General features: G+C 51.0%; 1 protein-coding gene across 1 annotated transcript in view; it reads left to right on the top strand.

Moving 5' to 3' along the window:
* The window catches only part of LOC138368033 (fap1 adhesin-like), a 51350-nt gene that overhangs the window by 18084 nt on the left and 15793 nt on the right, over nucleotides 1-17473 (top strand). The window contains exons 15-21 of the mRNA XM_069330330.1: nucleotides 152-271; nucleotides 1112-1231; nucleotides 1850-1981; nucleotides 3080-3211; nucleotides 3692-3811; nucleotides 4430-4561; nucleotides 5660-5971. Of these exons, the coding sequence (XP_069186431.1) occupies nucleotides 152-271; nucleotides 1112-1231; nucleotides 1850-1981; nucleotides 3080-3211; nucleotides 3692-3811; nucleotides 4430-4561; nucleotides 5660-5971 (1068 nt within the window). The remainder of the gene's footprint in view (nucleotides 1-151; nucleotides 272-1111; nucleotides 1232-1849; nucleotides 1982-3079; nucleotides 3212-3691; nucleotides 3812-4429; nucleotides 4562-5659; nucleotides 5972-17473) is intronic.

Below are 17473 nucleotides of genomic sequence, written 5' to 3'. Positions count from 1 at the left end.
GGTGAGCTCCATCACCGAGGAAGAACGTGAGGTGAGCTCCATCACTGTGGAAGTACCCCAGGTGAGCTCCATCACCGAGGAAGAACGTGAGGTGAGCTCCATCACCGTGGAAGTACCCCAGGTGAACTTCATCACCGTGGAAGTACCCCAGGTGACCTGCATCACCGAGGAAGTACCTGAGGTGAGCTTCATCACCGAGGAAGTACCCGGGGTGACCTGCATCGCTGAGGAAGTACCTGAGGTGAGCTTCATCACCGAGGAAGTACCTGAGGTGAGCTTCGTCACCGAGGAAGTACCCGGGGTGACCTGCATCACCGAGGAAGTACCCGAGGTGGGCTCCATTACCGAGGAAGTAGCCGAGGTGGGCTCCATCAACGAAGAAGTACCCGAGGTGGGCTCCATCACCGAGGAAGAACCCGAGGTGGGCTCCATCACCGAGGAAGTACCCGAGGTGGGCTCCATTACCGAGGAAGAACCCGAGGTGGGCTCCATCACCGAGGAAGTACCCGAGGTGAGCTCCATCGGCGAGGAAGAACCCGAGGTGGGCTCCATCACCGAGGAAGAACCCGAGGTGGGCTCCATCACCGAGGAAGTACCCCAGGTGAGCTCCATCACCGAGGAAGAACGTGAGGTGAGCTCCATCACCGAGGTAGAACGTGAGGTGAGCTCCATCACCGAGGAAGAACGTGAGGTGAGCTCCATCACCGAGGAAGAACGTGAGGTGAGCTCCATCACCGAGGAAGTACCCCAGGTGAGCTCAATCACAGAGGAAGAACGTGAGGTGAGCTCCATCACCGAGGAAGAACGTGAGGTGAGCTCCATCACCGAGGAAGAACGTGAGGTGAGCTCCATCACCGAGGAAGAACGTGAGGTGAGCTCCATCACCGTGGAAGTACCCCAGGTGAGCTCCATCACCGAGGAAGAACGTGAGGTGAGCTCCATCACTGTGGAAGTACCCCAGGTGAGCTCCATCACCGAGGAAGAACGTGAGGTGAGCTCCATCACTGTGGAAGTACCCCAGGTGAGCTCCATCACCGAGGAAGAACGTGAGGTGAGCTCCATCACCGTGGAAGTACCCCAGGTGAACTTCATCACCGTGGAAGTACCCCAGGTGACCTGCATCACCGAGGAAGTACCTGAGGTGAGCTTCATCACCGAGGAAGTACCCGGGGTGACCTGCATCGCTGAGGAAGTACCTGAGGTGAGCTTCATCACCGAGGAAGTACCTGAGGTGAGCTTCGTCACCGAGGAAGTACCCGGGGTGACCTGCATCACCGAGGAAGTACCCGAGGTGGGCTCCATTACCGAGGAAGTAGCCGAGGTGGGCTCCATCAACGAAGAAGTACCCGAGGTGGGCTCCATCACCGAGGAAGAACCCGAGGTGGGCTCCATCACCGAGGAAGTACCCGAGGTGGGCTCCATTACCGAGGAAGAACCCGAGGTGGGCTCCATCACCGAGGAAGTACCCGAGGTGAGCTCCATCGGCGAGGAAGAACCCGAGGTGGGCTCCATCACCGAGGAAGAACCCGAGGTGGGCTCCATCACCGAGGAAGTACCCGAGGTGGGCTCCATCACCGAGGAAGTACCAGAGGTGGGCTCCATCACCGAGGAAGTACCCGAGGTGGACTCCATCACCGAGGAAGAACCCGAGGTGGGCTCCATCACCGAGAAAGTACCCGAGGTGAGCTCCATCACCGAGGAAGTACCCGAGGTGGGCTCCATCACCGAGGAAGTACCCGAGGTGGGCTCCATCATCGAGGAAGTACCCGAGGTGGGCTCCATCACCAAGGAAGTACCCGAGGTGGGCTCCATCACCGAGGAAGTACCCGAGGTGGGCTCCATCACCAAGGAAGTACCCGAGGTGAGCTCCATCACCGAGGAAGTACCCGAGGTGAGCTCCATCACCGAGGACGTACCCGAGGTGAGGTCCATCACCGAGGAAGAACCCGAGGTGGGCTCTATCACCGAGGAAGTACCCAAGGTGAGCTCCATCACCGAGGAAGAACCCGAGGTGGGCTCCATCACCGAGGAAGTACCCGAGGTGGGCTCCATCACCGAGGAAGTACCCGAGGTGGGCTCCATCACCGAGGAAGAACCCGAGGTGGGCTCCATCACCGAGGAAGTACCCGAGGTGGGCTCCATCACCGAGGAAGTACCCGAGGTGGGCTCCATCACCGAGGAAGTAGCCGAGGTGGGCTCCATCACCGAGGAAGAACCCGAGGTGGGCTCCATCGCCGAGGAAGAACCCGAGGTGGGCTCCATCACCGAGGAAGAACCCGAGGTGGGCTCCATCACCGAGGAAGAACCCGAGGTGGGCTCCATCACCGAGGAAGTAGCCGAGGTGGGCTCCATCACCGAGGAAGAACCCGAGGTGGGATCCATCACCGAGGAAGAACCCGAGGTGGGCTCCATCATTGAGGAAGAACCCGAGGTGGGCTCCATCACCGAGGAAGTACCCGAGGTGGGCTCCATCACCGAGGAAGTACCCGAGGTGGGCTCCATCACCGAGGAAGTACCCGAGGTGGGCTCCATCACCGAGGAAGTACCCGAGGTGGGCTCCATCACCGAGGAAGTACCCGAGGTGGGCTTCATCACCGAGGAAGTACCCAAGGTGGGCTCCATCACCGAGGAAGAACCCGAGGTGAGCTCGATCACCGAGGAAGAACCCGAGGTGAGCTCCATCACAGAGGAAGTACCCCAGGTGAGCTCCATCACCGAGGAAGAACGTGAGGTGAGCTCCATCACCGTGGAAGTACCCCAGGTGAGCTCCATCACCGAGGAAGAACGAGACGTGAGCTCCATCACCGAGGAAGAACGTGAGGTGAGCTCCATCACCGAGGAAGAACGTGAGGTGAGCTCCATCACCGAGGAAGTACCCCAGGTGAGCTCCATCACCGAGGAAGAACGTGAGGTGAGCTCCATCACCGAGGAAGAACGTGAGGTGAGCTCCATCACCGAGGAAGAACGTGAGGTGAGCTCCATCACCGTGGAAGTACCCCAGGTGAGCTCCATCACCGAGGAAGAACGTGAGGTGAGCTCCATCACCGTGGAAGTACCCCAGGTGAGCTCCATCACCGAGGAAGAACGTGAGGTGAGCTCCATCACCGTGGAAGTACCCCAGGTGAGCTCCATCACCGAGGAAGAACGTGAGATGAGCTCCATTACCGAGGAAGTACCCCAGGTGAGCTCCATCACCGAGGAAGTACCCCAGGTGAGCTCCATCACCGAGGTAGAACGTGAGGTGAGCTCCATCACCGAGGAAGAACGTGAGGTGAGCTCCATCACCGAGGAAGAACGTGAGGTGAGCTCCATCACCGAGGAAGTACCCCAGGTGAGCTCAATCACAGAGGAAGAACGTGAGGTGAGCTCCATCACCGAGGAAGAACGTGAGGTGAGCTCCATCACCGAGGAAGAACGTGAGGTGAGCTCCATCACCGAGGAAGAACGTGAGGTGAGCTCCATCACCGTGGAAGTACCCCAGGTGAGCTCCATCACCGAGGAAGAACGTGAGGTGAGCTCCATCACTGTGGAAGTACCCCAGGTGAGCTCCATCACCGAGGAAGAACGTGAGGTGAGCTCCATCACTGTGGAAGTACCCCAGGTGAGCTCCATCACCGAGGAAGAACGTGAGGTGAGCTCCATCACCGTGGAAGTACCCCAGGTGAACTTCATCACCGTGGAAGTACCCCAGGTGACCTGCATCACCGAGGAAGTACCTGAGGTGAGCTTCATCACCGAGGAAGTACCCGGGGTGACCTGCATCGCTGAGGAAGTACCTGAGGTGAGCTTCATCACCGAGGAAGTACCTGAGGTGAGCTTCGTCACCGAGGAAGTACCCGGGGTGACCTGCATCACCGAGGAAGTACCCGAGGTGGGCTCCATTACCGAGGAAGTAGCCGAGGTGGGCTCCATCAACGAAGAAGTACCCGAGGTGGGCTCCATCACCGAGGAAGAACCCGAGGTGGGCTCCATCACCGAGGAAGTACCCGAGGTGGGCTCCATTACCGAGGAAGAACCCGAGGTGGGCTCCATCACCGAGGAAGTACCCGAGGTGAGCTCCATCGGCGAGGAAGAACCCGAGGTGGGCTCCATCACCGAGGAAGAACCCGAGGTGGGCTCCATCACCGAGGAAGTACCCGAGGTGGGCTCCATCACCGAGGAAGTACCAGAGGTGGGCTCCATCACCGAGGAAGTACCCGAGGTGGACTCCATCACCGAGGAAGAACCCGAGGTGGGCTCCATCACCGAGAAAGTACCCGAGGTGAGCTCCATCACCGAGGAAGTACCCGAGGTGGGCTCCATCACCGAGGAAGTACCCGAGGTGGGCTCCATCATCGAGGAAGTACCCGAGGTGGGCTCCATCACCAAGGAAGTACCCGAGGTGGGCTCCATCACCGAGGAAGTACCCGAGGTGGGCTCCATCACCAAGGAAGTACCCGAGGTGAGCTCCATCACCGAGGAAGTACCCGAGGTGAGCTCCATCACCGAGGACGTACCCGAGGTGAGGTCCATCACCGAGGAAGAACCCGAGGTGGGCTCTATCACCGAGGAAGTACCCAAGGTGAGCTCCATCACCGAGGAAGAACCCGAGGTGGGCTCCATCACCGAGGAAGTACCCGAGGTGGGCTCCATCACCGAGGAAGTACCCGAGGTGAGCTCCATCACCGAGGAAGAACCCGAGGTGGGCTCCATCACCGAGGAAGTACCCGAGGTGGGCTCCATCACCGAGGAAGTACCCGAGGTGGGCTCCATCACCGAGGAAGTAGCCGAGGTGGGCTCCATCACCGAGGAAGAACCCGAGGTGGGCTCCATCGCCGAGGAAGAACCCGAGGTGGGCTCCATCACCGAGGAAGAACCCGAGGTGGGCTCCATCACCGAGGAAGAACCCGAGGTGGGCTCCATCACCGAGGAAGTAGCCGAGGTGGGCTCCATCACCGAGGAAGAACCCGAGGTGGGATCCATCACCGAGGAAGAACCCGAGGTGGGCTCCATCACCGAGGAAGAACCCGAGGTGGGCTCCATCACCGAGGAAGTACCCGAGGTGGGCTCCATCACCGAGGAAGTACCCGAGGTGGGCTCCATCACCGAGGAAGTACCCGAGGTGGGCTCCATCACCGAGGAAGTACCCGAGGTGGGCTCCATCACCGAGGAAGTACCCGAGGTGGGCTTCATCACCGAGGAAGTACCCAAGGTGGGCTCCATCACCGAGGAAGAACCCGAGGTGAGCTCGATCACCGAGGAAGAACCCGAGGTGAGCTCCATCACAGAGGAAGTACCCCAGGTGAGCTCCATCACCGAGGAAGAACGTGAGGTGAGCTCCATCACCGTGGAAGTACCCCAGGTGAGCTCCATCACCGAGGAAGAACGAGACGTGAGCTCCATCACCGAGGAAGAACGTGAGGTGAGCTCCATCACCGAGGAAGAACGTGAGGTGAGCTCCATCACCGAGGAAGTACCCCAGGTGAGCTCCATCACCGAGGAAGAACGTGAGGTGAGCTCCATCACCGAGGAAGAACGTGAGGTGAGCTCCATCACCGAGGAAGAACGTGAGGTGAGCTCCATCACCGTGGAAGTACCCCAGGTGAGCTCCATCACCGAGGAAGAACGTGAGGTGAGCTCCATCACCGTGGAAGTACCCCAGGTGAGCTCCATCACCGAGGAAGAACGTGAGGTGAGCTCCATCACCGTGGAAGTACCCCAGGTGAGCTCCATCACCGAGGAAGAACGTGAGATGAGCTCCATTACCGAGGAAGTACCCCAGGTGAGCTCCATCACCGAGGAAGTACCCCAGGTGAGCTCCATCACCGAGGAAGTACAGGAGGTGAGCTCCATTACCGAGGAAGTACCCCAGGTGAGCTCCAATACCGAGGAAGTACCCCAGGTGAGCTCCATTACCGTGGAAGTACCCGAGGTGAGCTCCATCACCGTGGAAGTACCCCAGGTGAGCTCCATCACCGAGGAAGTACCTGAGGTGAGTTCCTTCACAGAGGAGACGACTACGACCTGGTAGTCCCCTCCCAGCGAGTCCCTCTCCCAGCGAGACCCCCTCCCAGCGAGTCCCCCTCCCAGCGAGTTCCCCTCCCAGCGAGTCCCCCCCCCGGCGAGTCCCCCTCCCAGCGAGTCGTCCTCCCAGCGAGTCCCCCCCCGGCGAGTCCCCCTCCCAGCGAGTCCCTCTCCCAGCGAGACCCCCTCCCAGCGAGTCCCCCTCCCAGCGAGTCCCCCCCCCCGGCGAGTCCCCCTCCCAGCGAGTCCCCCTCCCAGCGAGTCCCCCTCCCGGCGAGTCCCTCTCCCAGCGAGACCCCCTCCCAGCGAGTCCCCCTCCCGGCGAGTCCCCCTCCCAGCGAGTCCCCCTCCCAGCGAGTCCCCCTCCCTGCGAGTCCCTCTCCCAGCGAGACCCCCTCCCAGCGAGTCCCCCTCCCAGCGAGTCCCCCCCCCGACCAGTCCCCCTCCCAGCGAGTCCCCCTCCCAGCGAGTCCCCCTCCCGGCGAGTCCCTCTCCCAGCGAGACCCCCTCCCAGCGAGTCCCCCTCCCGGCGAGTCCCCCTCCCAGCGAGTCCCCCTCCCAGCGAGTCCCCCTCCCAGCGAGTCCCTCTCCCAGCGAGTCCCCCTCCCGGCGAGTCCCCCTCCCGGCGAGTCCCCCTCCCAGCGAGTCCCTCTCCCAGCGAGTCCCCCTCCCGACGAGTCCCCCTCCCAGCGAGTCCCCCTCCCAGCGAGTCCCCCTCCCAGCGAGTCCCCCTCCCGGCGAGTCCCCCTCCCAGCGAGTCCCCCTCCCAGCGAGTCCCCCTCCCAGCGTGTCCCCCTCCCAGCGAGTCCCTCTCCCAGCGAGTCCCCCTCCCGGCGAGTCCCCCTCCCAGCGAGTCCCCCTCCCAGCGAGTCCCCCTCCCAGCGAGTCCCCCTCCCGGCGAGTCCCCCTCCCAGCGAGTTCCCCTCCCAGCGAGTTCCCCTCCCGGCGGGCTTCCCGACCGGCGGGCTTCCCGACCGGCGGGCTTCCCGACCGGCGGTGTTTTCAGCGTGTGGGTACACACCTGTCTCAGGTGTCTGGCACTTTCTCTCGCGAAATAGCTGACGGCTCGGCTGACAGATGTATGGTGTGACAGGTGTGTGGTGTGACAGGTGTGGGGTGTGACAGGTGTGTGGTGTGACAGGTGTGGGGTGTGACAGGTGTAAGGCGTGACAGGTGTAAGGCGTGACAGGTATGGGGTATGACAAGGGGAGCTGTCACTCGTCCAAGGGGAGGTGTCACCCGTCCAAGGTGAGGTGTCACCCGTCTAAGGGGAGGTGTCACCCGTCCAAGGGGAGGTGTCACCCGTCCAAGTGGAGGTGACACCCGTCCAAGGGGAGGTGTCACCCGTCCAAGGGGAGGTGACACCCGTCCAAGTGGAGGTGACACCCGTCCAAGAGGAGGTGTCACCCGTCCAAGTGGAGGTGACACCCGTCCAAGTGGAGGTGACACCCGTCCAAGAGGAGGTGTCACCCGTCCAAGTGGAGGTGACACCCGTCCAAGAGGAGGTGTCACCCGTCCAAGTGGAGGTGACACCCGTCCAAGGGGAGGTGTCACCCGTCCAAGGGGAGGTGTCACCCGTCCAAGGGGAGCTGACAGCCATCGTAGGAAGGAGATAGGATTTAAGGGAGATAAGAGATCAAGGGATGGATATATCAGAGATATCCACTCTCTCTCGTTCTCTCTCTCACTCCCTCTCATTGTCTCTCACTTTCCCTACCACTTTCTCTCTCCCTCTTTCTTATTTTAAGACCAGGTAACTAGTAAAATTGCAAGCAAGAGCTGTTATCCTACCTCACCTCATCTGAAGCCTGCTCCTAGAAACTCATTTATTTCAAACTCTCTCTCTCTCTCTCTCTCTCTCTCTCTCTCTCTCTCTCTCTCTCTCTCTCTCTCTCTCTCTCTCTCTCTCTCTCTCTCTCTCTCTCTCTCTCTCTCTCTCTCTCTCTCTCTCTCTCTCTCTCTCTCTCTCTCTCTCTCTCTCTCTCTCTCTCTCTCTCTCTCTCTCTCTCTCTCTCTCTCTCTCCCTCTCTCTTTATTATGAGCAAGATAAAAGGTTTCACAAAAGAGTTAATTGCCTCTTTATAACCTCTCTTACTGAAAAAAACTTTTGTGTGGGATGTGATGGCCCCCCATTGTTCGACCATTATGCAGCCAATAGCAAAGGCACATTAGGAGAAGCACCGAACCAAGGGTCCATTAACTGAGATTAATCATTCCTTCAGTGACAGCCCTGGAAACACAAACCGAAAATGTCTCTATTTTCCGCTTGTTACAACTTGTAATAAAGTTGTTACATCTTGGCTTAACGTGTTTATAACGTATTCGAACGTTGTTACAACTTGCTATATTGGTTGTTATAGCTGGTTAGGAGGTGTTAAAAGTTGTTCGAACGTTGTACCAACGTCGTAGTTTCAGTGTGTGTTTGGCGGAAGATGATGAGTTCAATCTTCACCTGCGGGTTTAATAGTGCCATCATCCCAAATGCTAAGTTGATGTTTATCTTAGAATCGTTGGTGCTTCAGGAGACTTGGCAGTCACTGGAGTCACAAGAGAAATGACATTAGCAATGGGGAAAATCCATAGCTGTGATTAGGTTTCGAATCTAGGAGTCGGGTTCGAATCCTTATTACAGCTTCCGTGGATTATATTACTCACTGGATTATTATTGTAATCATCACAGAAGAACTGTGATGATCTAAACTGTCCCTATTTTCCGCTTGTTACAACTTGTAATAAAGTTGTTACAACTTGTTATATTGCTTGTTATAACTTGTTAGGTGTTAAACATTGTTGGTACGTTGTAGCCACGTTGTAGTTTCGTTGTGTATATGGTGGGCGGGTTATACCTTATAAGGGTATAAGGTATCATCATATCATCACGAATATGATGATGCCTTATCATCATATCATTCACATATCATCACGAATGATCATTCTATCTTCGACACAATTAATGGTAAGGGATCCGACTCTAATTAGCACATGTATGACTGCTTTAGGCAATTCATCAGTAATTTAGATATTTAAGTGAAGAGATAACTGTTGATATATATATATATGTCGTACCTAGTAGCCAGAACGCACTTCTCAGCCTACTATGAAAGGCCCGATTTGCCTAATAAGCCAAGTTTTCCTGAATTAATATATTTTCTCTATTTTTTTTCTTATGAAATGATAAAGCTACCCATTTCATTATGTATGAGGGTAATTTTTTTTATTGGAGTTAAAATTAACGTAGATATATGACCGAACCTAACCAACCCTACCTAACCTAACCTAATCTATCTTTATAGGTTAGTTTAGGTTAGGTAGCCGAGAAAGTTAGGTTAGGTTAGGTTAGGTAGGTTAGGTCGTCGAAAAAACATTAATTCATGAAAACTTGGCTTATTAGGCAAATCGGGCCTTGCATAGTAGGCAGAGAAGTGCATTCTGGCTACTAGGTACGACATACACACACACATATATATATATATATATATATATATATATATATATATATATATATATATATATATATATATATATATATATATATATATATATATATATATATATATATATATATAATCTCAATCAGTCTTAATCTCTTGATAGTTCTGTTTTATTATTCTCACGTTACTTCTCTCCTTCTCATTATAATCTCTTGTAATCCTTCTCAACTTATTTATGGTTGATGAGAAATACTCTGTTCTCTCTCATTCTCATCAATGTCATTTTGTTTTTCGTATGTGATTTTCAGTACTTTCTTGCTGATGGTCCTTTACGCTACATGACCAGGTTTCAGACAGTGTTCTCTCAGGTTTCAGTGTTCTCATGTTTCAGTGTTCTCTCATGTTTCAGACAATGTTCTCTCATGTTTCAGACAGTGTTCTCTCATGTTTCAGTGTTCTTTTATGTTTCAGTGTTCTCTCAGGTTTCAGTGTTCTCTCAGGTTTCAGTGTTGTCATGTTTCAGACAGTGTTCTCTCAGGTTTCAGTGTTGTCATGTTTCAGACAGTGTTCTCTCAGGTTTCAGTGTTCTCTCATGTTTCAGACAGTGTTCTCTCATGTTTCAGACAGTGTTCTCTCAGGTTTCAGTGTTCTCTCATGTTTCAGACAGTGTTCTCTCATGTTGCGTGCTGGGAAGCAGTCTGGTCTTCGCTGAGCGTCAGTTACTTGTTCTTCGGTCCCTATAATTTCCGGTACAGGTTTAACTTTTCGTTCACTTTCCAACTGTTTTCTTTATCCCTGAAAAGAAATTCTGATAGTCAGGTTAACTACCTTCAGAGTTTGCTATTATCGTCTATTCTCTCTCTCTTCCTCTTTCTCTTTCACTTACGTACAATGATATCACATATATAAAGGGTAATAGACAAGATATCACTCATTGTATATGTGATATCTTTTTAAGCCAATGAAAGAAGAAAGAAAATTATGAAGGAAAAACGATTATCAAGCCAATACGACTATATAGCACTTGGAAGGAATCAGGATATAAGGATTTAGGATGGGACGGGGGGAAAGGAATGGTGCCCAACCACTTGTGGACGGTCGGGGATTGAACGCTGACCTGCAAGAAGCGAGACCGAGAGAGACGGTAATAGTAGCAAAGCTACGGAGGAAATTATTCTGAATGTCAGGATTTGTTTATGGATAAAAAAAACAGTTGGAAAGTGAAGTAATATTTATACCTACACCCCCCCCCCCCCGTCCCATCCCTAATCCTTATCCTTCCTACTGATATATAGTTTAACGGCTTGGCGCTTTCCTCCTGATAGTTACCTGCCCTTTATTACATAGGGAATATTAGCACATTATATATGTTAATTTCACTATGTGTGTAACCTTGTCCAGCTTGGTAAACTCACTACATACTCATGAGTGTGTCCAGCCTGGAAACTCACTACACACTCATGAGTGTGTCCAGCTTGGTAAACTCACTACATACTCATGAGTGTGTCCAGCTTGGTAAACTCACTACATACTCATGAGTGTGTCCAGCCTGGTAAACTCACTACTCACATTTCTGGTAAACTCTAACGCAACATTTCCCACAAGGTCGGTCACCATATTCACAAACGTTTAAACCACTTAAGATCCTTTACAAAGCAAATCTCTCGCAGTTTTCTCGGTAAATATTGAAAATTTCCGCCTCGACTCTTAAATGGTCCATTGGTTCTCAGCTCGGATACGTGCCTGACGGAAACGCTTGGGCTCAGAAACTGAAACTTCAGAAACTGTTATAGACGCCAGGCATATGGGGGGGGGGTGAAGAGAAGTATGAGGAGAAAGACGCCAAACCATTACAGGTATACTGACCCACCACCAACAGGTAGACTGTTGACCTAGACATGATGGACTGAAGTAACCTCTCTCTGTATATACCTTCCTTGGAGTTCCACACACCATATCCAGGACCCAATTAAACCTGCCGGCTGGTCAGCAGGCTCGTGCCACAGCATCAATAACTCTTCATAATCTGACAGGCTCTAGGCCAGACACAAAGCCAACCACAACAGCCAAGTGGAAACCAAAACTGGAAGGATATGCGAATGTAATAACGTTATCTCTTGTACAATTTTCTGTCCCACATTGACAGGAATTTTGTCCACAAAATATTCCGAACGGAACAGTAAAGCTGCAAACTTTATTAGTGCCTTACCCGGTTGCTGGCTCCACACCCGGTTCCTGGCTCCACACCCGGTTCCTGGCTCCACACCCGGTTGCTGGCTCCACACCCGGTTGCTGGCTCCACACCCGGTTGCTGGCTCCACACCCAGTTGCTGGCTCCACACCCGGTTGCTGGCTCCACACCCAGTTGCTGGCTCCACACCCGGTTGCTGGCTCCACACCCAGTTGCTGGCTCCACACCCAGTTGCTGGCTCCACACCCAGTTGCTGGCTCCACACCCAGTTGCTGGCTCCACACCCAGTTGCTGGCTCCACACCCAGTTGCTGGCTCCACACCCAGTTGCTGGCTCCACACCCAGTTGCTGGCTCCACACCCAGTTGCTGGCTCCACACCCAGTTGCTGGCTCCACACCCAGTTGCTGGCTCCACACCCAGTTGCTGGCTCCACACCCAGTTGCCGGCTCCACACCCAGTTGCCGGCTCCACACCCAGTTGCTGGCTCCACACCCAGTTGCTGGCTCCACACCCAGTTGCTGGCTCTACACCCAGTTGCTGGCTCCACACCCAGTTGCTGGCTCCACACCCAGTTGCTGGCTCCACACCCAGTTGCTGGCTCTACACCCAGTTGCTGGCTCCACACCCAGTTGCTGGCTCCACACCCGGTTGCTTGGCCATGACCCAGTGTGTTTGCTCCACTCTATAGAATAATGCACAGTTTAACTCTCCCAACCGAGTTGAAATGGAAGGAGTCCCAGCGGTCGGGCAGGACTCCACAAGCCTTGAGGTGCCAACAACTGCTCCTAAAAGAGGTTTTTGCCGAGTATGCAACAAAAACACCGCCATAAACTCCAACGGTGGTGTTATCCGCTTTCACACCTTCAACGAGGAAAGATGCAGCGGTTCCCACCAGCTTCCGAAGGGAAGCAATGGCCAGCTGCCATTAACAGTTAGGGAAGAGACTCCCATTAACCTAATCTCATCTGAGAACCTCACCCAAGCGATCATAGCGACGTCTGCTAGAACATTACCACACATCCCAAAAGCAGCCCGCCCAAATGCAGCAGCCAAACTTTGTAATCTTCTGAGAAGGGTCAATGATGCACCGGAAAACATTCAAGCGTGGCATAATGTCCTTCTGTTTGGCAATGTATGCCTCACCGTCCCTCCAAGGAGGGACAAATCACTTGCTTCCTCGGTCCTGAGGGCGATAAATGAATACCCAAGGGGGGACAACCTAGTTCGCCTGCCTCTGCGAGCAAAACACACCCACCGCAGAAATGGTAACAACAACATACCGGAAATGTACAAAATCAGAGCACAAATCACCAAGAAAATTGAAGAGGGAAATACCGCAAGTGCTATTAGAGTCCTCACCAGTGACGAGAAAATTGCTCCTCGAAACTCAGCCACAGCACGGGCCCTGCAAAGCAAGCACCCACCCAGAGCCCCTCAAGGCGACAACATCGTTCCGCCATCAGCCGACACCATTTCAGACCCATTAATCGTTGGTGAATCTGAGGTCTACAAAGCAGCCCTTTCTTTTCCACCTGGGTCAGCAGGCGGATTTACAGGGTTAAAACCTCAACATATCAAGCAGATGTTAAATCCTGCGGTTGGTGATGCTGCACAAGATCTTCTTATGGAACTCACAAGGTTCGTCAACGCGTGCCTGGCTGGTGATATACCTGAGGTCATCAGGCCTCTCTTTTTTGGTGCCTCCCTCTGTGCTCTCAAAAAGAAGGACGAAGGAATCAGGCCAATCGCTGTTGGCAACACTCTCCGACGCCTGATTGCCAAGGCTGCTACGAGGGTTGTCAGCCAGCAAGCGGCTGAATTGCTGAAACCAATCCAGCTAGGATTTGGAATCCCCCCAAGGCTGTGAAGCGGCTGCCCATGCAGCACGAGCATACATCACCAACATTTCTGATGAAAAGGCCCTGCTCAAACTGGACTTTAAGAATGCCTTCAACATGGTAAGAAGAGATGCAGTACTTTGTGCCGTACATCGCCATTTCCGGCCCCTCTACCCGTTCATACTATCCTGCTACAGTGGTGAGTCAAAACTGCTCTTTGGTGAACATGAAATCAGATCATGTGAAGGTGTTCAGCAAGGTGATCCTCCTGCTCCCCTTCTTTTCTGCTTAGTCTTAAAAGAAATCACCGAAAGCTTGTCCAGCGAGTTCAACATCTGGTTTTTGGATGATGGCACTATAGCTGGCACCGTAGACCACCTCTTGTCAGATATCAGGAAAATAAGGGAGCAAGAAGTAAGCCTGGGTCTCGTCCTGAACCCTTCCAAGTGTGAAGTAGTCTCCTCCAACCCAGACATCGTAGCTAGAATAAGGTCTGCCTTGCCTGGAGCCCATGTCATTGGGGCCGAGAACAGCACCCTCCTTGGAGCTCCCCTCGGGTCTAACGCCATTGAGGAGATCCTCGACAAGAAAATCGCAGACCTTAGGAGGATGGAAGACAGAATAGGTGACATCGATGCCCACGATGCTTTTTATCTCCTCACCAAATGCCTATCCCTTCCGAGGCTAACCTACTTTCTGAGGTGCGCCCCATCTTACAACAACCCAAAGCTTGACGAGTATGACCTCCTACTGAAGACCATGCTGGAAAAAGTTGTTAACCTCTCCCTCAACGAATGCCAGTGGAAACAAGCCACTCTTCCTGTCAGGCTCGGTGGCTTGGGTGTCCGCACCGCCACCCAAATTGCTGTCCCAGCCTTCCTGTCTTCCTCCTCAGCATCAGATGACCTGGTTAAGGAAATTCTACCTGACACCCTGAGTGATGTAGCGGGGATACAGGACCCCCACTACACGGAATGCGACACGAAATGGGGTGCCATGACAGACCCAGCACTCAGACCAGCCATGCCGAAAGCCAAGAAACAATCCAGTTGGGACAGCCCCATTGTAGACAAAGAAGCCACAGCTTTGCTGGAGGCAGCAACAACCCCCAGTAATCGTGCACGCCTCACAGCTGTGCAGGCTCCCCATGCAGGGGACTTCCTTCTAGCAGTCCCTATGTCTGCGACAGGCACACGTCTTGATCCGCAGGAGCTCCGTATTGCAGTCGCTCTCCGCCTTGCTGCCCCTATCCACACTGTTCACAGGTGTATTTGCGGCGAGGCAGATGCTGACGAATATGGATTGCATGGCCTTCACTGTGGAAAATCGGGTGGTTGGCACACTAGACACGACGAAGTCAACGACATCATTAAAAGAAGCCTTGCCTCTGCTCAGTGTCCAGCGGAGAGAGAGCCCCGCAACCTACTGAACCGTGACTCTGTTAGCTTTGCCGGCCGACCAGATGGAATCACACTGCGTCCGTGGAAGGGTGGCAGGCAGTTAGCATGGGACTATACTTGCGTATCCACCCTGGCAACGACATACATCACCCTCTCTGCCGGCACGGCAGGAGCCGCAGCGACACACAGAGAAAAACAAAAGTCAGTCAAGTACAGGCAATTAGATCAAAGGTACAACTTCGTTCCAATAGGGTCTGAGACCCTAGGCCCATGGGGTGAGAGTGCAAGAAGGTTTCTTAAGGATCTTGGTTCCAAGCTCATTGACACCACAAGAGACCCTAGAGCAGCAAGTTTTCTCTTTCAGCGCCTCAGTGTCGCGATCCAGAGGGAAAATGCCCGCTGCATCCTCGGTTCCTGCCCGGCGTCGGAGGAGTTCGAGGAAATCTACAGCCTCTAGGAAGCGAACTTTTTCTTGTGTCCTCTTAATGTTCATTTTTTGTATAAAATCAGATATGTAACTGTATAACCTTGCATAATAAAGTGTACATCATAATAAAAAAAAAAGGGGGTGGTAGGAGAAGTGAACACTCTTTCGTATTCAGAGTTAAATGTCAAGTTTTTCCCTGAGTGCTCTGTGTTCCCTTCTCTGAGGCTGTGGGTCCCTATAATTGCACTAGTGGTGGTACCCCCCTATATATATATGTATTATATATATATATATTTATATATATATATATTTATATATATATATTTATATATATATATATATATATATATATATATATATATATATATATATATTTATATATATATATATATATATATATATATATATATATATATATATATATATATATATATATATATATATATATATATATATATATATATATATATATATATTTATATATAATATATATATAGGCACCTTGCAGGTTTGCAGAAACCTGCAAGGTGCCTGTAGTTACTTTATACAGACCTGTAGTTACTTTATTACTTTATACAGAAGAATATAAATAGTGGATTTCGCATTTAAGAAGGCTAGTTTGGATTTGGAATTTCTGCAAACCTGCAAGGTGCATCGTTTGGTCCCAAGATTCCTTAGGTTTAAAGTGTATTTCGACATATTTGCGTTAACAATTGAATATAATTCTTGGCTATTAAGATTGTTGGATTTTGAAATTTCGGAAAAGCAGAAGTGGGTATATAAGTTGAAAGTGAATTGATTGGGAACTTGGAGAAATTTAAGACCTTGGTTTCCTGGGTTGATTTTACATCCTTAAAATGTAAATATGAGAATTATAATGATAAAGGTTTAAAAATGTAGACTTATTCACGGGAAGAAAATGCAGAACTTGGGTATACCTACATTTAATTCGGTGGACCCTGATAAGGTGGTTTTTAATTTTTCAAATAGAATTTTGTCTCCCATCGAGAAAGAACTTCTCTCTTTGGGCTTAGACTTCGGGTTGACGTGTAAAAAACCTAAATTTGTTAATAATTTTTTAGGTTTTGAGCGGTTATATAATACATTAAAAACTTGTACCCTAAGGACTGGTACAAATTATAGTTGGACAAATATCATCAGTACTGTTTCTTCCTTAGCACATGAAGTCTTTAATGACTTTGGTAAATATAAATCTACATTCCCTCCATTTGATAATAGGAAATTAGATTGTATTAATGGTTTAAAGAATGATAGAAGTATTTGTATTACTAGACCAGATAAAGGTAGGGGTGTAGTGGCGTTGGACAAGTTAGATTATGTGATTAAGCTTGAAAGATTGTTAAAAGACCCCTCTAAATTTATGTGGTTGATATAGACCGCTTTTCGTATATTTTGAAATGTGAGGATAAACTAAATAGAGTTTTAAGAGGTCTGAAAGACTTTCTTTTTGATTATACAAAATTGCTTGCAACTGGCTCTAAGCCAGGCATCTTATATGGGTTACCTAAGGTTCTTAAAAAAGGTATATCGATTCGTCCTATTTTATCAGCAATTGGTACTTTTAATTACAAACAGGCAAAGTTTCTGGTTCCATTATTAGAACCATTAATGCATAATGAATTTACTGTGAGAAATTCTCAGGATTTTGTAAGGGAACTTTTCTCTTCAAATTTTGAGTTCCCAACTATAATGGCCAGTTTCGATGTTGAATCACTCTTTACTAATATTCCTATCTTGGAAACCATTGATATTTGTATAAATCAGTTATTTGCTGACACTAATTTAGTGTCTTGGTTTTGTTGTAAAATATTCAGACGGTTGTTAGAATTAGCGGTTAAAGACTCTCTCTTTATGTTTAATAATAAATATTATAAACAAATTGATGGAGTAGCAACGGGTTCTCCCTTAGGTCCTGCACTGGCTAATGCTTTTTTGAGTTTTCAGGGAAAAAATTGGCTTGATAAATGTCCTTTGGACTTTAAACCAGTCTTGTACAGGAAATATGTAGATGACACTTTTTTGTTATTTAAGGACCAATGTCTTATTGAGAAATTTAGAGAGTTTCTTAATGCACAACATAGTAATATACGTTTCACTGCAGAGTGTGAAGTGAATAATTCATTGTCGTTTCTTGATGTCAAAGTGAATAACATTGATAAAA

The sequence above is a fragment of the Procambarus clarkii genome, chromosome 24 (genome assembly GCF_040958095.1).
Source record: "Procambarus clarkii isolate CNS0578487 chromosome 24, FALCON_Pclarkii_2.0, whole genome shotgun sequence".
Lineage (NCBI taxonomy): Eukaryota > Metazoa > Arthropoda > Malacostraca > Decapoda > Cambaridae > Procambarus > Procambarus clarkii.
Note: the sequence above shows the minus strand (reverse complement) of the source record. Positions and strands in the feature narration are given on the sequence as shown.